General features: G+C 40.8%; 1 protein-coding gene across 10 annotated transcripts in view; it reads right to left on the bottom strand.

Moving 5' to 3' along the window:
- RABGAP1L (RAB GTPase activating protein 1 like) overlaps positions 1-19,428 on the bottom strand; it is a 253,556-nt gene that overhangs the window by 70,631 nt on the left and 163,497 nt on the right. For 9 of the 10 annotated variants that reach the window (XM_080601910.1, XM_080601914.1, XM_080601913.1 and 6 more), the window contains one exon: positions 9,533-9,574. In XM_080601910.1, the coding sequence (XP_080458036.1) occupies positions 9,533-9,574 (42 nt within the window). Of the gene's footprint in view, positions 1-743; positions 1,396-9,532; positions 9,575-19,428 lie in introns of those variants that run through there. The other variant, XM_080601897.1, reaches the window with a different exon arrangement.

Here is a 19,428-nt window from a genome sequence, read left to right as displayed (position 1 = left end):
GGTTTATGGCACCCCAGAGCAGACCCAGCTAGGGCTAGTTGCCGACTTTCGGATTCTCTGCTATTCTGTGGCTTTGGGTGTGTTTTGTACGGCAGCAGCAATTATGAAGGCGTACTGTGTACCATAAGATGCCACGCCAATTTCAGGCCATTTCACACACAGACATCAGTTGCTATGACAGATAAGAACATCTTTAACAATTTATTTCCCAGATAATTCCACACACGTATTTTAAACTTTTTTTACACGGTGTCACCTGCCTTGTCAAAACCAAATATAGAAACAGCAGAAAACCAAAATACATCAACACAGCTTAAATGCTATGAATGCTTAAAACAAACCTTTAATGTCACAAGTGTAAGATTTGAACTGCAGAGAATTAACGCACTTTCCATCAGCACCTAGAAGTAGACAGGGCATGCTGCTTATCTGCAGTCATTGCAGAACTGAGAACAAAAGCATTCACAGCTTTAAAAAAGATTTTTGGTAATGCAGACCTGGTTGCGACCCTTCGGGCTACTGAAGGAGTGGCACTGGCTCCCACCAGCAGGACCTGTGTTCAGCCCTCCCAGGCTACTGGGAAGAAGAAAGAGTCGGTACTTAGGGTTGTGAGAAGCCAAAGAAAAAAAAGAAGGGACCTCTCACACCTCCGTTCAGCATAAAGAATCCTGGGGGGAAAGCAGGTTTGGGAGGAAAGATGGCAAATTCACAATGAATTTAATTTCAAGAAAACGTGATCTCACCGCAAGCAGCCGAGGCACAAACAGGCGATGCCCCATCCCCAGAAGTTCCAGCACCCGACATGCATACTCATTCACCAGCTTGCTTCTCTCGTCATGCATGTCCTGTGACTTTTTGACAGGTGGTGTGAGCTTGGCAGCTGGGGTTTTGCAAGGTACCCCTTCTTCCATGAGCAGTAAGTAGTAAGTATCCAGAGTGAGAAGAACAGGCTTTTAACCACAATTTCAAAAAGTGCAGTGCTAGAAGAGCCAGACTGAGCTCTTTGATATCGGTTCAGATGGGCGTCTACAGCACAGCAGACACTTTCAAAACGAGAAAAGCATCTTTGCTAAGAATCAAGGAAAAATATGATCCACTGTGCTGGCTCAGCCAGAGTCTGAAGTAGATTTGAAAAAGAAACCAAAGAAAACATGGATCTAAAATGTACCTAAAAAGCAGGAAAATGGCAGAAAATGAGTGCAGGAAAGCTCTGACAGAAGGAAAGCAATGGAGAGCTCTCAGGGCTCAGCGTGTCTGAGACTGTGCGTGTGAGCAGACAGCAGCAGCAATAAGAGCAATAAAGCCAGGGCAGTTAGGAAGCTGCAAAGAGAAAAGGATGAGCTCATTGCAAGCTCGGATCCGTGACAAGCGTGGCGGCTGCTGCTGCTGCCTCTTGCTGTGCATCAGTAATGAAGGGGTAGGAGAGGAGGGGGCTGGGAGGGGGTGAATGAGCATGCAGCGTGCGTCTCGGGGGAGAATGCCGTAATAAGAAGCCAATAGTGAACGGCTGGACGGATGAGCTCCCCCTCCCCGTCTACCTTACATCAATTCAACTGTGACGGGTTTTGCTGCTGGATCCCAGGCTCGTGTATATGAACCGCGTCCTCTAACGCTCGATGTTTAGGGAGAAATCAGCCTGCCAGGCAGTGGAATGACTTTTGGTCGATCTGCTTCTGAATAACGCAAGCACAGACAAAGTGCAATCCGGAGCCGGGCAGGTAGGGCAGGGACCCTCCTCCCTTCCAGGCCGCCGAACAGGAGAGGGGCAAGGACACCGACAGGGACTGCTGGCAAGGAGGGCAGCAGCCGGCTTGTGAAAAGCCAGGAGACATAGCCTAGCCTGCGCAGGATCGAGTTAAATAATTTAAATAACGATCATTTCCAGCACTGTCTTCTCCAGAGGCGTTTCTAAACCTGGATACAATCAGTAGAGAGGGGATGATGTCAGCATGTGCATTTCAATTGGTTCTAGAAATTAACTGCACGTTTGTAAGGAAAACGCTGTTATGTCACACATTAAATTGCCTCGCATCTTCCCTGTGCAGGGAACAGGCCAGGTGCCTCTGCCATCTGGTTAAGGACAACGCAGTGGGCTATTACTGCGGTTCTGTATTTTAGAAAGCATGTTTTTATGCTGCTTCCCTTTTGCACTGCCTAATTATAACCTGGGCTCTGTAACAGAACAATACACTTCTCCATCACAGCGGTGATATCGCACAGATTCCAACACAGAGAAAGGCGATAATTTAAAATACTGCAATGAGATCTGGAGATCTAAAGCACAGTAATTGCAAACACTTCTGCAAATACATTATTTTTGATATAAAAGCCATTTGTCTATCGTGTCAAGAAAAATCATTTAAAATACTAATGTAAAGTAAAAATCAGTAGCTTGGGTTTGCTGAATTGAAATAAGAAAGATGTTCACAAGTAGTTCAAATATGAACATTAGTTTTAATATGCCACGAACAAGCGTAAATAAAAACTGCAAAAAGCAGAGAAAAATAAATTCATTTCATACAGTCTGGTACAGCACCCATACTGGACTCCTTTCTAATACAAGCAAGTTTTCTTGGAAGAAGAAATGAAAAAAGGACAATATCATTGAAAATCTCCCCATGCACACGGGTCACCTTGGCTCAAGGAGACACATGAAGCAGGTGGGAGAGTGGATGCAGCAGAAAGAGCAGAAGTCACAGGTCAGAGACAACAGCTGACAACAACGAGGCCTCAGCGAACTCTCCTGGGGCAAAATGGGATTGAAGTTGACTAAAGCACCACCAAATTTTGTGCAGTATTGAACGAGCTCTTTTATACAGGTTGTCACCTGAAAGCTGGTTGAAGAAGTACCGCAGGCTGTGAAACACTGCCTTGCAGATGGAGCAGAGCACAGAGCAGGACTGTGAAGAGAGAGGTGATGGCGCTTCTGTCCAGGCTGAGCTTGTGCTCTGTGCATAGGCAAGGACCACGACCGGTTATACATCACAGCTTGAAGTCCCACCTCACTGAACTATGTTTGTAGAGCAAAGGGGTTTAAAGAAAAGAAAGTAGATCTTTATATTTTTTTTGGAATTTTTCAAGTGCTTACATCTAGCTTAAACACCTGCTGGCACGCATGATATTCAAGAGACATCCAGGTTCTATCCTCAATATGGGAATGAAAATATTACTCAAAATATTAAAAGGAAGAAATAAGAGCGTTCTGTTGTGTGCTTTGGGAAACAAGGAAGATACAGAAGTAAGCGGAAGCATAGGGGTGAATGGGAAGAGTCCATGGTGACCAAACACAACTTGTGGGCGGAGAACTCAGAGCACTGTCCATATAGAAAGCCTTAATTTTTTTCTTGCATAAATCAAGCTTAATAAGCTACTAGCTCTCATCTTTACAGAGTTTCGCATATGGTTCACTTTGGGTAAGGTCTGGGCTTATGAATAATGGAATGAAGTGATTATTAATTAAAGTCTTTAATTCTAGAAAGTTGTAATAGGATCCAATAGTTAGAGGCTAAATCCAGATGAATTCAGGTTAGAAATAAGGTTCAAATTTTTAGGAATGAGGAAAATTAACTACAGGACTAGCATCCCAAGGGATGTGGTCTACTACCATCATTACAATTTTTACATCAGGCCTGGATTACTTGTTTAAAAAGAGGTCTTGAAAAGTTCCAAAGCTTCACAAAAAAACTGAATTATCAGCTAAAATCCAACGTCCAGTGTTTATTAGGTTTTTCAGCTCTCATTCTACAAAAACTTTGTGGCTTTCACTGTTGTTGTTGTTGTGCCTCTTCTTTGGAAGAGAAGGTGGGGGGGAATATCAAAACAGTACGTGGGAAAAAGTGATGCCAGTTCTTCACACAGCATAACAGTGATCTGTCATTTAGATTTGCAGTTTGAGAATTTTTACACTCCCTGCCATTCTCAGATACTTCCACATCCTAATTGAACACTGCATCTTATTTTTACCCATGTCTGATGAGGAATTGTGATTTTCCTTTCATGTAGACTTCACTGTTCCTATCTGTGCCTTCAGCACTGCTCTTACCCCACCGATAGCTTGCTGTCCTGTATTCTTCAGAAGGGCCTTACTGAAGTCAACTTAAAACCTGAAAATGGCCCAGAAGGCAGTAACTTGCACACAAAGTAGAATATCATACGCTAAACACCTATTATTTGAGCTTTGATTTCCATATTGTAGACTATCTGGGCTTTTAAGTACAATTCTCTGTTTCTGGCCTTCCTATCCATGCAACATCCATACCCCTGGCACTGGGTTATACACGCGTGTAAGTGCCATGGATTCCTTTCTCCCTTTCTGCTTCCCCTGCCCACACACTCTCCACATTCTCCCATAGCCCAGCCAAGTGTATCTTCCCTCTGTCCCCATCTTCCCTGCAAAAGCACCACTAGTCCTACCTCCTATCCTGTGCTTTATGTTGACAAGAATATAAAATGTTTATGATAATGGGGCATGGTACTGAAAGGTCAGCACTGAGATACACTGAACATTTTCATAATTGCTATATCAATTGCTAATTGCCTATGTATGATAACATCTCTCTTTTCTATGTCAACTGTCAAAAAAAAAAAAGGAATTGGATTGCCTTTAACATTTTAGTGTTTAGTGTTTTAGTGGCGAAAATAACTGGCTTTGAAAAGCTAAATGGAATCTAAAACTAAGAGAATAAAATAGAAAGCTCTCTTTCAAGTTTATTTTTATAAAGAATAAGACAAATTCTGCACCAGAACAACTCAAAATCCATACCAATTACACCATGCCCACAATGAGAGCTTTACCTTTTATCTTACCAGAAATTACTTTGTCCTTTGTGTTCTCCAGGTCTAATCACAACTGTGTAATCTGAATTTAGTGACGTTTACATCTTTAACATTATTAGAGAGAACACAACAAAGTTAATTTTCGGAGCACATTCCAATAGTGATCTGTGTTGGGGTCCATGCTGGTTAACCTGTTCTTAAATGGCTTGGAAAAGAGGGAGAATCTCGAGGTGACAATGTTGGCAAATGTTACTAAATTATTCAAGGTTTTAAAGACACGGGATTACAGTAAAGAATTGCAGAAGGACTGTAAGAGACTGAATGACTGGGAAATAGTACGGTAAATTAGAAGTCAATGTAGACAAGTGTAAATTGATGCAAACAGGGAAAAAAATATCAATTTTACATATAAGTGATAGCTGACAATTGCTACTCAGAATGAATATAGTGGCAAGTGAAGACGGCAAATGAAGATAGTGGCAAGTGGTAATTTCAGCACCAGGCATGTGTTGAGTGACAAAAGGAGGCTTTATCCTCAGGGATGGGACACTGGCTATTTGGGTTACAACGCAAGCCACATAGCTCCCTGAAGAAATACGTGTAACTTAACCACGAACAACAGAATCCAGTGCCTACAAAACTGAATCACTACTCTGGCTATCTTTGCTATGTCTGCTTCACATGAGCATAAATTTTTGTGCTATGCCTTTAACACAGAACAAGATTTCAGGTCTGATTTTAAAGTTCTGGATTGGCATTAAGTGGTAATGCAGGAGATAAATCACAGAAAAAATCCAAGACAGATTAGGTCAAATGTCTATTCAAAGAAGTTAGTGCCTTGGAAGTGAAATAACAAAATTTATAATCTGTAATCTGTTAATTAAGAAGTGAAATGTAAATGTGTATTTTGGTACAGAATAATTTTATTCAAAATTTTTGCCCTTACTGAAGTCCTCCATACCTAAAGTGGTGAAACAGGATTTGTGGATCACACTGGTTAATCATGAATATTATTCCATACAAACATATGAGAACAATACAATCCTAATGGTAATCAGATAAAGTAGATTCTTCTAGAAATAAGGAATACAACGTCAACACAGGAAACACAACGCAACCTCTCTCAAAGATCCCGTCATTCACATCCAAACAGACGAACACAGATTTGAGCAGATGCAGAAGACCACTACTAAGATATTCAAGAGTTCAAGAATACCAAGAATATTGATTTGCTTAGTAAAGAAAATGATTGATATCTATAAATACTTGAAGGTGATAAACACCAGCATGTCTCTGCAAGAGGGCTATTTAAGATAAAGGACACCGTTGATCTAAGACCAGGGAAGTGTAAAAAGCTCAGTAGTAAGTTTAGACTGGAACAAGAGTAATGCAAAAAGCAAAAAATGGCCTTCCACCAACAATATTGCTGCTATTACTAGCTTATAAAATGGCTGCCATGTCATGTAATGGTGCGATTCAGCAGAGAAGCATTTCTTTGGCCCAGAAGGTCCTTTACAGTCCAGACGCAGAATAATATAAAAATAACAAATACTCCTCCTAAGCCTGGGCAATTTAGAAACTTTTTTTTTTTTTTTTAAAAAAAAAGGGAGCCTTTGTATCAACTAGTTAAATTAACAGAATCACCTGCTGTCTCTCCCACTGTAACTGGTATTCTTCCTAATCTGTTAGGCACACACTGGCACAAACAGCACTGAGACTGAAAGGTGGCAACAGAAATAACCAACAACCGCTGCCTTGTTCATGTAATATACAGTTACCGTCGGAGAGCGTAGAGTGAGCAGGAGCCTAAGACCTCAGAGCCCCCATCAGAAATGCTGCTCCCATTTGCCTGAGTTCAAGGAACAATACACATCAGTACTGACTGTAAGACAATATACCTACTGAAGTGAAGCTCTATACGATAAAGGAACAAATACTTTATTTGTTTCTTACTATTTTCTACGCATTTCAATTTGAATATCATGTACTTTACCAATGAAAACCATGGCTTTCCTCTGGCATTAAGCTATGCATTTTTAATGGTTACACGGATGAAAGCGCTGTTTCAACAACCTAGCCGTTGAATGTTGTTATGAGCCACAAGCTAGGAGCAGAGCATCCCCTGGAAAGAAAGCCAGGACGTAGACTTATCTTAAAAACCTGTGGTTCCTTCTTATGTTTCCAGTTAATGAAACTTCCTCTCCTTGTCAGTCGGTAGTAACCTAATCTAGAGCCTGATTTTTCCACATCACATATTTTAATACTTGCCTCATTTTGCTAATTCGAAACTAAAGCATGCATTTTGCTTTTTATTTTTTTCCCGAGGTAGCAAGATCACAAACTTAAGTTTATGGAAATAATTACAGAAATATGCAAATATGAAACAAAGCTTATTGCTTTTTTTTTTTTCTTTTCTTTCTTGCCATATGTGAAGATTTTCATGTTTATTTTGTATTTTCCAACAAGGAAACTAACTAGCTGATGACAAAAGAGACCTGAAAATATGCTGGCATTGGAATGGTTCATTTTGCTCTGTCACTCTCAGCTACCAGTCTTAATGGGGATTTTGCAAGTGAAAATACCAATACAATGTTGCTTGCTGACTTGTTCTGAACCACACTTGTCTATGCTGCCTTTCTCAACACTAGGGCTCTTCTCACACCCCAGTGCTTCAGCATGTTTTCCGATGCTCAGCAAATGAAAAGTAAGGGATGTCTATGCTATTAGCTCAGCTCGCTGAATGTTAATTCAGGTGCAGTCTCAACATGACGTAACTGAATGATTAATGTCAAATTGCAAAATGCTGCCACCAGCTGGATAGCGTGACTGGTGAGCACACCGATGAGCAGTGCCTGCTGAAGCGACATGCATTGGAAAGCATAGCATTGGGATGCTACACAAAAACAAGACTCTGTTTTTACTTCGATAAATCAGATTAATGCCCTATTACAAATGATGGCCTCCGTGGCTAAAGAGCTTTAATCTGCTAGCTGCTCATTGCTGCAAACATACTCAGAATGTGGGAGGCGGAAAGGGAAAGGATTCCCCTCGTGTCTTAAATACGTGTTTATTTTCTGCAGTGAGATGCTGCGGGTAATTGGTCACAGAAGTAGTACTGTCGTTTCAAAACCAACAGCCACTCAATTTAAATACAAGCAGCTGGTTGTAACAATGAGAAACTGCACTGAGTAAGAGGAAGATCAGTCTAAAAGCTTTTTGTTGTTATTTAGTGAGGGATTGAGAAGCACACACTTCACAAAAATGTGAGAAAATTGGCATTTGCAGAGTAAAGACTCAGATATTCCACTGATGATTTCTTCCAAACTGAAACTAATATAAGAGATTGAGGATGAGAACATAATAGCTCTGTTTTAACATAGAACAAATCCTTAAGAATTGTTTTCATCTGCTTCAGAATCAGCAAGAAGCACGCCCTTAGAAACTCACAGCTTTTAAAGTTGTTGTTCTGCAGCACTGGTATTCACATTCTTCAGCTTAAAAAGACCAGTAAAATAAAGGACATTGTCTCTAATGGTTAAGAGAGGTTATGAACACATCTGGACACGAAAAAATTATTTCAGCTCTCCAGGTATGAAATTATTTTACCCCCTAACAGAACAGCAATTCCTGCTTGAGAGCAAATCATAATGTTAATTTGATGATAGACAATCACCAGCCCTGTGTTGGTACTACTATGGAAATGTGCTCTGATGTGAGCGCTTCTGATTTAGAATCCTAGCCTACTTAGCTGTATCTTCTTCATAGTTGTTTTTGGCTGTGGTACAGAAATAGTTTCTCAGGATAATACTTCCCTTACCATTTAGAGCTCATTATTACCAGAAGAGGCAGATAGAGAATCCTGCATAAGCACAAGAAGAATCCCTACAAGCAGAATTAGAAAACAACTCTTAAAACTCCTTAGCCTAGAAAATAGTTTTATAATAACACTAACAAAATACTTCCTTGAATTTTCCTCTCCTGGAAAGGCCAAAGAGAAATGTTCAACTGGAAAAACAGTGTACTGTGGAACGTACATAAAATAAAAAGACTGAGCATTTTCTGTTAAAAGAAATTGGGTTTGAAAAATAAATTTCCAGTATGACTTGTCTGAGTTAAGGATTTTAGTCTTTTCTAACCCTCATCACATTTTCTAAAGAGTTGTTCTGACCGCTGGGTGTACACCCAGTCTCAAAGCCAGGCTGCATAACTGCATAACTGCACAACTTGTGAATGTTGATGTAAGTTAATTTTGAGCTGTCTTGCTGGCATCAAAAGGACCAGTGGTTTACCTAGAGGTTGGAGGGGTTTTTGTGCTTTAGGTAAACTCTGTTCACCTAAACCAAAGCTAGAAGTTACCCATTTCATAAAAGGCTTCCATTCTTCTCTTGGCATTACAAATACATTTAATACCAAATAATATTCAAGTACTTTTCTTGCGTATTGATATGAAAGAACCCAGCCACAAAAGAAATACGTTGTGAAGTGAATCATAATTGTTTTCTAAATAGTAATTGCACATAAGACACTTAAATCCTGAGACTGCACTCCTTGTTCCAGGAACTTTGGAACATGATTAAGTTTAATAAAAACAAATCTACCGTTAAGTATAATTCTGAAGACATCTCTACCTATGATATTTCTCCTCTACTCCCTCCCCCAGAAGTCCCACCATTATCGTTCCCTTTCAACATGATACATCCAGCTGGAGAAAACATTCCATACAGTTGAATAAAAAAGCTTCTGATCAATGGCTTACCTTTAAGAGAGCCAAGGCTACATGAAAGATTATGTTCATACCCTGAAAAATAAGAAGAAAGATTTCAGTCATTCCCCATATACAAATCTCTTTTCCCTATCACTTATCATTATGTAGCATCTTTAACGAGATACTGCAAATCCCTAGGAAATGCCTCTCTTTTCTCTGCTGCACTTCGAAGTTCATCGTTAAAACCCCAAGGCCCAGCTTCCAAACTCCCGGCTGGGGAAAATAAAGGCTCTTGGGAGCTTTTGGAACCTCCCTCTGTAATTAGCCAGGTGCCTTGCATGTCACAGGACATCCCTCCAGATTTTCGGTTCCTCCCAATATTTTTCATGAACAGTGCAGAATATTGTCATAAGCAGGTTCTCAAGAAAACGTAATAAGCGTTCTAGATGATAAGATTTTTGCCTAGTAACTGGAAGCCAGGATTAATCAGGTAAAATCTTTCACACAAACTGTTAAAGCAACAACAAAAAAAACACAAGTACAAAATACACCTGGTAATAGCCTAAGTCAAAACCATTTCATAGGTCAGCAAATCAATATCTGCATCAAATAGTCTGCTTTCTGGTTCACAAAAGCTGGAAACACATGTATACAGAAATCCATTCGGTAAATGACACAATGGCGATGTCCAATCACTTAAAAATCAAAGAAAGCACACAGCGCTTCATTTACTGACTACAGAGGGGTGAAAAAGACTACATTTACACTTGTTTTACACAAAAATCTGAAATACCATTCCTCCGCTATTTTTCAGCATCTTTTTATTTTGACAACCGAGAGCCTGAGATTTTCTCAGGGGCCAGGGGAGCACACACACTGAAGGATGCCCCGTTAGAGCAGCTTAGCTGAAAGTGCTCCTGGGGTCCGGATGTACAGCCGGCCAAGGGCCAGCAGCCCCACTGCTGTGTACACCCCCCTCTGCCTGGCAGTGGCAGCTGTGCCTACCTACCTGGGTTACTTAACTTTATAAATAGCTTCAAGATCATCCAAATATGAAAAATACCACATGCAATTCTTATTTGCTGTGTTATCATAGAACCATAGAAACATTAAGGTTGGAAAAGCCCTCCAAGATCATCAGCTCCAACCATCCCCCTACTACCAATGTCACCACTAAACCACGTCCCTAAGCACCACGTCCAACCTCTCCTTAAACACCCCCAGGGACGGTGACGCCACCACCTCCCTGGGCAACCCGTCCCAATGCCTGACTGCTCTTTCTGAGGAGAAATGTCTCCTCATTTCCAGCCTGAACCTCCCCTGGCACAACTTGAGGCCATTCCCTCTAGTCCTATCACTAGTTACCTGTGAGAAGAAGCTCAACCCCAGCTCCCCACACCTTCCTTTCAGGTAGTTGTAGAGAGCAATGAGGTCTCCCCTGAGCCTCCTCTTCTCCAGACTAAACAACCCCAGTTCCCTCAGCTGCTCCTCACAGGACTTGTGTTCCAGGCCCTTCACCAGCTTCGAAGCCCTTCTCTGGACATGCTCCAGGGCCTCAATGTCCTTCTTGTAGTGAGGGGCCCAAAGCTGAACACAGCACTCGAGGTGCGGCCTCACCAGAGCAGAGTACGGGGGGACAACCACCTCCCTGGCTCTGCTGGCTACACTATTCCTGATACAAAACCAGGATGCCGTTGGCCTTCTTGGCCACCTGGGCACACTGCTGGCTTATGTTCAGGTGAGCATCCACCAACACCCCCAGATCCTTTTCCTCTGCACAGCTTTCAGCCACTCTGCCCCGAGCCTGTAGCACTGCATGGGGTTGTTGTGGCCAAAGCACAGGACCTGGCACTGAGCCATGTTGAACCTCATCCCATTGGCCTCATGTCCTTTGTGTTCAGACTGCTGTATATTGCAGTATATCCTGGATTATATTTTACATATCTTCTTGCCTGCTTCTTTAATGGAAAGAGAAATCTTTCTTTGTAACATCTTTCAGAGTAGATATCTAAAAATGTCTTAACAGATTTGCACGCAAGTGATATTGTCATCATATACATACAGTGCCTTGAACGGATTTTACCATTAATTAGTCTTGGAAATGCTCCTACATCAGACATAATGAATATTGCAACACAATGAATTACTTTGTAATTTGATGCATCATCATTAGGATAACAAACTGGCTTTTTCCACTAGAGGTCACAATTGCAGCAGGACTGAACCAAAAAAGCATTCATAGGAAACTTTTTTCCAAAGGGGATAACAAATGTTTCAAATACAATAGTTATTTTGCTCTTTATACTTCATTTTAATAGAAAAAATGTCTGGCTGTGAATTTCAGTCATGACACTGTTAACACCAGAGCACCAGCAGCAGTGAATTAAGTTCACAGCACTCCCACTTTTATTTCGAATACCCACTTGAAGCCATCACTTCATTGTACACAGTCATGACACATTAACAACTATTATTTACTAACAGAGAGGATTCAATATGAGCATTCAATGTATAAATGAGAGTCACAAGCTATCACAAACATTCTGTTTTCTTTCTAACTAACTGGTTGATCAGATTTTGTTATTTTATGACTAGGTACAACGTATAGCTGTTTGATTACTGAGGAATTCATGTCCTGTGTATTTTCTGGCACTAGCAAGAAAAACAAAAAGAAAGAAAAAGAAAACCAAACCAGCCTTCATTTATTTTTTAAATATTTTTTTCTGACTTGCCCGAAACTCACATTGTTCATGAACTCAAACTAATCACACTCCTTTCTGTTTCTCCTCATGATCACTCTTTGTATGGAGAACAAATGTGGCAGAAATGGGTTTCCTTCTGCCTTGAGGATCCCCAGCTCTTTTTCCTGCCCCACCAGGCACCAGGTGGCTCTCAGACTCCCTAATGTTACATTAGATGTTCAACACACAAACACCCAAAAATGAGAAAGCCAAAAGACTTAAGATGTTCACACAGAACTGCACTGGCACCCCGTTACTCCTGAGGCCAGAAAGCAATCTGCACCTTTCCCTTTCCTCCACAGGAGAGGTAACTCCCACACCAAGGCAATATTGCAGAGCAGAGGCAGCAAGTGGTGCAGGCAATGGCAGCTCCATGCTGACCAGCTTGGACTTTCTGCACCTGAAGGATGAATACTCACTGACAGCTGGGTGAATTGGAGGTGGCATCTGGCAACCCTCAGGAAGGCTTCTGCTCAGGTGTTTGGATTTCCAGCACAATGCTTTACATTTCCAGTGCAGCACCTTACCCACCCATTTTAAAAACTCATTGTGTAACCACTGATCCGCATACTTGAATGACTTTTTCCTAGCGCATGGAAGACTGTTCTGATATAGCCAAGTTTAATGATTATGATTATGAAAAAGGAGGCTAGCTCAGCTCGTTTTTTCCACAATCTCTTATTTAAAAGCCTACTTCATTTACAACACACTGATTTATAAGATTCAGCTTTAACTCCTCCATCTATTTTAGAAGCAGAAGTACCAAAAATACCAATGTGTACCAGACATATAAATCATTGCTAGCAATATCCCTCCAGCAATTTTATAATGGAAAAATGAAAGTACATACAAATCATCCACAACTGGGAAAGAGGAGTGAGCCCATATTAAATAAGCTTTAGACAATTACTCTTTAAAACCAAAGGTCCTATGTTTAACCCATTTTGAAGTAAATGCTTTAATGGCATGAAGATCTCATCTTAATATTAAAAACATCCTTGCAAACGTGAAAGTTGTCAATAATTACCTAAACACTCACTTGTTTAACATGCAACAGCCAAAATTAAAAATATTCAGGATTCTAAACCAGAACTGTTATTAGAGCACAGGAACGGTTGGGGGCCTATCATTGTGTCATATCATTCCTCACGCAGCCATTCTCTTCTTTCCCAGCCCGAGGGGTTCACTGATGCTGCGCACGTGCTGGAGGGGTGTACAGTGTGCAGCTTCAGACATGAAGCCCATGGGCAACGGCCCCAGGAGCACGGTGTGTGGATATGCTCCTCCACAGCACTTTTAGTTAGCATTTTGCAGAAGGCCCAGCAGCTCCTACGACAGCCTGTCTAGAGGCTTATCTGTCCAGTCAAGCATCTGCACAGTATCTTCTTTCTTCCAACAGGTGTTATTTATGAACCCTCTTAAGCTTGTGTAGAGGCCTCAAGCACTTTCATGGGTATCTTTATGCTCAGGACTTCTGGACAATAAACAAACCCATCTCAAAGCAGACAACTCTCTGCTATTCTGCAGTCAAGGAGGCAAGAGAAATGGAAATGTTCCCTGTCCTGACCCTTGTGCTATCTTACAACCTTCTAAGGCTCCTGCTTATCGTGCACCCGTTTGTTTGAATTTATGTCAAAAGACTGTACTTTCCATCAGGTTCTAGCTAATTCTCATGAGCAAAACCCTGACACCGTATCTCCCGAGACTCTAAAAATGTAATGCTTCAACTGCATGATACATGTACGCTGACATTAAGGCTGGCTTAAAACAAGTGGAAATCTTATTATGTTAACTTTCTTCTAGTGAGAGGTTTTCCCCGTTCCCTAACACCCTCTGCAGCCGTGACTCCCTGTGCAGACAGAAGCCCTCCTCGAGGTGCCCTCAGTTCGACTTCCTGTGCGCTTTGAAATGAGGTGACTTCCGCGAAGGCCTCAAAGAGGATTGGAAACAAGGAGTAACAAACAAAAATGGCAAAGAGCCTATTAAAGTGGTCTTATTTGGTGTGATTTGCGACAGAAAGGGTGCTAGTGGCTTCCTGTAGAAGCGAGGAGGCACAGCTATCCATCTGACCTAGCAAAACTGCCAAGTGACAGGAAAAAAGGGTGTTGAGGGAGCAGCAAACTCACACAGGCCAAACCTCACTGGCCTAGTGCAGGAGACAGAAGAGTTAGGCCAAACAATTTAATCACACAGTATCTAGACAACAATTGCCCAGGGGACTTTGGAATTTATCATGCATTTTAAAGCTTTGCTTAGCTGACAGAAGCCTATTGGCAAGTTAGGCTACATTAAATACTAGCAACGATCCCTCTCCAGCCCAGATCATCTGACAGACCTTCCTCTGGTTACAGGGCAGCACCCCCGCATCATTTCCACAAATAAAAGGAAGTGAATCTCTTCAAAGAATGTATGAGAAATTCATTTAACACGAGCGCCCTTATCTGTGGCTTTGTTCCTAGATATGAGTGACATGTAGCGGGAAGTAGGGAAGATATCGATACAACATTCCCTGAAGCTCCACACCAAGTGAAGAAGAATGTACAAGCACTTAAGCATGGGCTGAGAAGTCTCAAGACTCACATGACATGTCATCAAGAACCAGTTAACCTGTTCTTGTTTTCTAATAACTGAATTTTCCTTTTTTTTTAAAAAAAAAAAAAAAAGAGAGAGAGAGATTAGCTATTCCACTGAAGTTCATTTGACATTGTTTCATTATTTGAAAGTGTTTCATAATGATGTGTTTGACTGCACACTCTTTCAAAAGAGCTGTAGAGGGTAATTGGGGTTACAAACTCTAAAGGAGAATTAAAATTCTATTTATGTTTTGGATTGCTTTCAGCAAAACATTTGTTTGGCAACTAATATGTTGAGAATACACAACAAATTTTAGGAATGTCACAAATATATTCACTTTGCTGACACCATAAATACATGCTCTGAAGCTCAAATTTCTCTTTGTAAGTAATGCAGACTTGGAGCACACTCTGCAGGGATCTGCATGTTAATTTAAGTCTTTTACTTAGACGCATAGGCTCGTGCATTTATTCAAGTTCAGCAACAAGGCAACTAAAGAAAAGAAAGGCCAACTTACTCAAATAAGGTACCAGATAAAAGGGATAGTTCTTGCTACAAAGGTTGTCTGCGCCTGTGCACAGCTCATACACGTGCATTTGTGTTCAGTTATGGTTATTGCTTTAGCTACTAACATACCCTCTGAATTATTAGCTCTTGCTAACCTAGCAGATCATGGACACATACAAAAAGAATTGCTAAATTCCACTGGAAAATTACTTCACAATTCTTGCTCTAGTAGGCCAAAAGAAACTTAATTTTCAAATTCTGGATTGATTTCATAGAACTAAAAGCTACAAAAATACGATCTTATTATTGTGTAAAATATCAAGGTTTATATAAGCAACAGACAGCTTTCTTACTAAACAGCTATCTCGGAGAAAAGAAATATTGCAAAGAGATCTTACTGCTAAAGTATGAGGTATAGTTGACTTTGCAAACCGGTTTTCCTGCAGTGCACCCATATATATTGCTCCAACAATAACTCACAGCAGGAAATGCTATAAACATGTAAAAGAAGGAAAGAAAATGCACATTTCTCCATCCTGATACTACAATGCTGTGAATAATACACAAACCTAATTAAAACCAGTTGACTGAATTATTAGATAAGCAGGTACCATGGAGATAATTAAAAATGGTACCATGGGATTCAGTATTCATTGTGCTATTTTTCTGTATTTTACAGCATGAAAAGGCATGTGAGTAATACTACCAGGAAACCATAAAAGTAAGATTTTGCATTAAATTTTCTTTGGTTGGTTGCTTCTAACAGAAATGAATGTGATTTAGGAGTGCTAGTAAATATTTAGATGCTTTGAATGACTTTCACGTAATTTGCTTCTAAGATGTTGCTAAGGCTGGATGAAGGTCAAGAGTGCTATGAGATTAGCCCTTTTTCTGTCCAGCTTCTGTGACTGTTTTCAAAGAACAAACATTACAGCCATGGGATTTTAAGTCATTTCTACATATCAAATTGCTCCCTGACATCTGGCGTTTCTGCAGTGGCATGCTCCTAATTCACTGGCAGCTGGTTATGGGCTGGCAGCATGCCTTCTCCATTTGCTTGACCAAGCCATCTACTAACATCAGGTCCTGGCTCTTCTGGTTTTCAGAGGTTTAAATCAGATGGTCTTTTGACATTCCTTTCCCTCTTTCTTAACCTGATTAATACAGGGACAGAGAAAGGAGCCTGAATCCACATCAGGGGATGGAAAAAGAGACCTCAGATCTCTGATCTGTAGACAGACAGGTCCTCCAACTCTCACGGGGAAACGGGATGACCATTAGACACACTGAGAGGAGCAGAAATCTTCCAGACCCCGAGTTTCTTTAGAAGAGACAAGATGAGGGGTTCAGAACACCTGTTGAGACGTCTCCTTCCCCTCTGCATGTTCCCCCAGTCACACAACATGACGAAAATGCGTGCCCCCATGCCACCTGATCTCTTTCCCAACATTTGTTATTCATGATGTCCCTTTCCCTGTGACAACACAGCCTTGCCTTTGCTTTCATTGCCCCTCTCCAACATGCACCTGAATGCAAAGTTCACTTTCTGATTTTACGTATTTCATCAAAAAATCCAGCACGGCCTCAAGTTCCAAGTACAAAGTGACAGAATGTGTTTGGGCAGAGGCAGGCTGCACCACCCTGTCTTTTAAAAACAGTCCCCAAATTAGCTTAGCTTCCTGGGTTTGTTCACAGAATATCACTCGCCTATTTGTGATCCTTTCCTTCAGTTACTTCTGAAGTGCTTTTCAGTACTGCCAAAGCTGCCTAGAATATGCTGCTATTCTAATACAGCAGATGGCACTGGTGTTAAGCAAGCATTATGGAAATTAACCGTATTCCTAGAAAAATCAACCAAGTGAACATCAACTAGTAAGTGGCTAAAATATTTCAGTAGCGATGGGGAAAATAATTCAGAGACATATTGTGATACAGCATGAGCTGTCTCACCCCAGTAAGGCACAACTAGGTCATTCACTTGGATCCCTCATCTTCGGCAACTTTTCACCTGCATCTCAGAACAGAAGCAGCCCCAATGTTTTGGGATCACAACATTTATCAACATCACCAAAAAGGTACCTTCTGTTCACATAAGTTATCTTGAATTGCAGATTGCTTTGAGGCAGTTTTTTTCTTTGCTCATGCTGAGCATTTATCACCAGCCTTGTTATTTTGGGGATAAACAAGCTGCAGCTATGAATGGAAGACACATAAATTATGGATGCTCACAGGAACAGCTGGACAACACAGTGTAAAGGGTTGTGTTAAATCTTGTGGCTCTCCAAGAACCTCTTGAATGTGCTCTATTAAAATACTCTTTTCCTCAATCCACACTTCAATTGTTATAAAATCTGTATGGCTTTAAAAGTTAATAGAACATCTTGTGTTCCCTGTGGCAATATAGAACATTTTGTTTTATACCTCCAATATTTCTGCTTTTGATTGAAATTTTATATCCCAACACCCAATGCTTCTTATGGCCTTCAGTCAGAAAATAAATTTAAAATCTTTATTATAATAATCTGAACATTTTAAACACACACATACAAGAACTTCAAAAAGTTGCTCATCCATAAAACACCCAATCAAATACCACATCCTTTTTTCATTCTTTTTAGTTTATCTTCTAGTACTGAAAAATAACACAGCAGTAGTCATCAGACAAATTAAGCTAAAATTTCTTTTAGCATGGATTTACATAATTCACCTAAATACACAAAAGCAAAGCATCCAGGGCCAGAAAACCTGAGCTAACCCTACTGCACACCCTAGGTTTTTGCAATGAAGATGATGATAACAGCTGATATGTCAGCAGATGCTTCTCGATGCAGAAAAGTCATTTCTATTCCCCAGATAATCAACTTAAAACTCCTTACCTTTTTCTAGGCTATGGATCACCTTAATTTTCTAGCATTCTTTTGTCTCACAACATTTAAAGTAATATCTATTTTAGGAGATAAGAGACTCCACAAGCTGTATGTATAGGTACATGTCATACTTTGATTTAAGAACACTGCACAAATGTAGCTATGTTTTTGTAACATTATTCTGGGACATGCTCCTTAAAGACAACATTTCAGACACTAATAGCCTTGATATATGTCATTTTAAAAATAAAGACTTCTATATAGCAACTTGTGCCTCACTATGTGGAAGGCCTTAAATCAACTAACTCATGCATGCTTTCTTCCTCAGCGTAGCAAGCCCCAAAGGTAGCACACCGGTGTTACCCAAGTGGACACACGTTCAAATCCGAGTCTCTCCCATCTGCAGCCTGAGACACAGCCCACTCTCCTTCACCTTAAGCCACTTAAAACCCAACTGTAACAGCCTCAGAAAGAAATCCTTTCCAGTCTCTTTGCAAGAAGGAGCAGTGGCTGATAAAGACTTCCAAAAGGAGACTTGGCTCCCCAGCAGCCATAACGCAAGGAGCACCGGGCAGGAGGAAGGACGCAGTCTGCATGCCAGTCACATTGTCTGCATTCAGAAGAAGGAAAACAAACAACCCCCCCAGCCTTTTCCAGCTCACACATATGACATTGTCTTTACTTTTGTAAATAGCACAGGAATAATGCGGGAAGTTTCAGCACAGATCTATATCTACTCATTACTTAACTCTTGTTTTTAATGTGTTTTTACTGAAATAGATTTGATTTTTAGCAAGCCCTGTCAGCTGTGTTGTAAGGTTTATTAAAACTGTCACAGCTTGAAGGGTTAACAAATGCAAACAACATGACAATGATCGTTAATTCCAAAAATTTTCCAAATCTTTCCCTGTAGCTCTACAGAAGATAAAGATCCAGGCACAATATTTTACTTAATTCACACTTCATCTGCATGTCAAATTACAGAGGAAGTGGGCTTGTTCCTGACTCAGTTCCTGAGAAAGTTTAATAAATTAAAATGTTAATCTGTTCTTTCTCAACTCTGCTGAAGGGATCACAGAAGTATCTGGCAGTGACAGACACAAGCCAGCAGCCCGCTGGGGTACCCGCTCTGCAGTTAGTACGAACGCGCAGCGATGGCTGGTCTTAGCATCTGAGCGACTCCACACGGCTCAGGGGGTCCTGGTACACCCCTTCTTCAGTAAGGCACACGTAAGACAGAAACCACATCCTCAGTGCC

This window comes from Anser brachyrhynchus (genome assembly GCF_964034855.1).
Source record: "Anser brachyrhynchus genome assembly, chromosome: 8".
Lineage (NCBI taxonomy): Eukaryota > Metazoa > Chordata > Aves > Anseriformes > Anatidae > Anser > Anser brachyrhynchus.
This window is presented reverse-complemented; position numbering and strand designations above follow the sequence as displayed.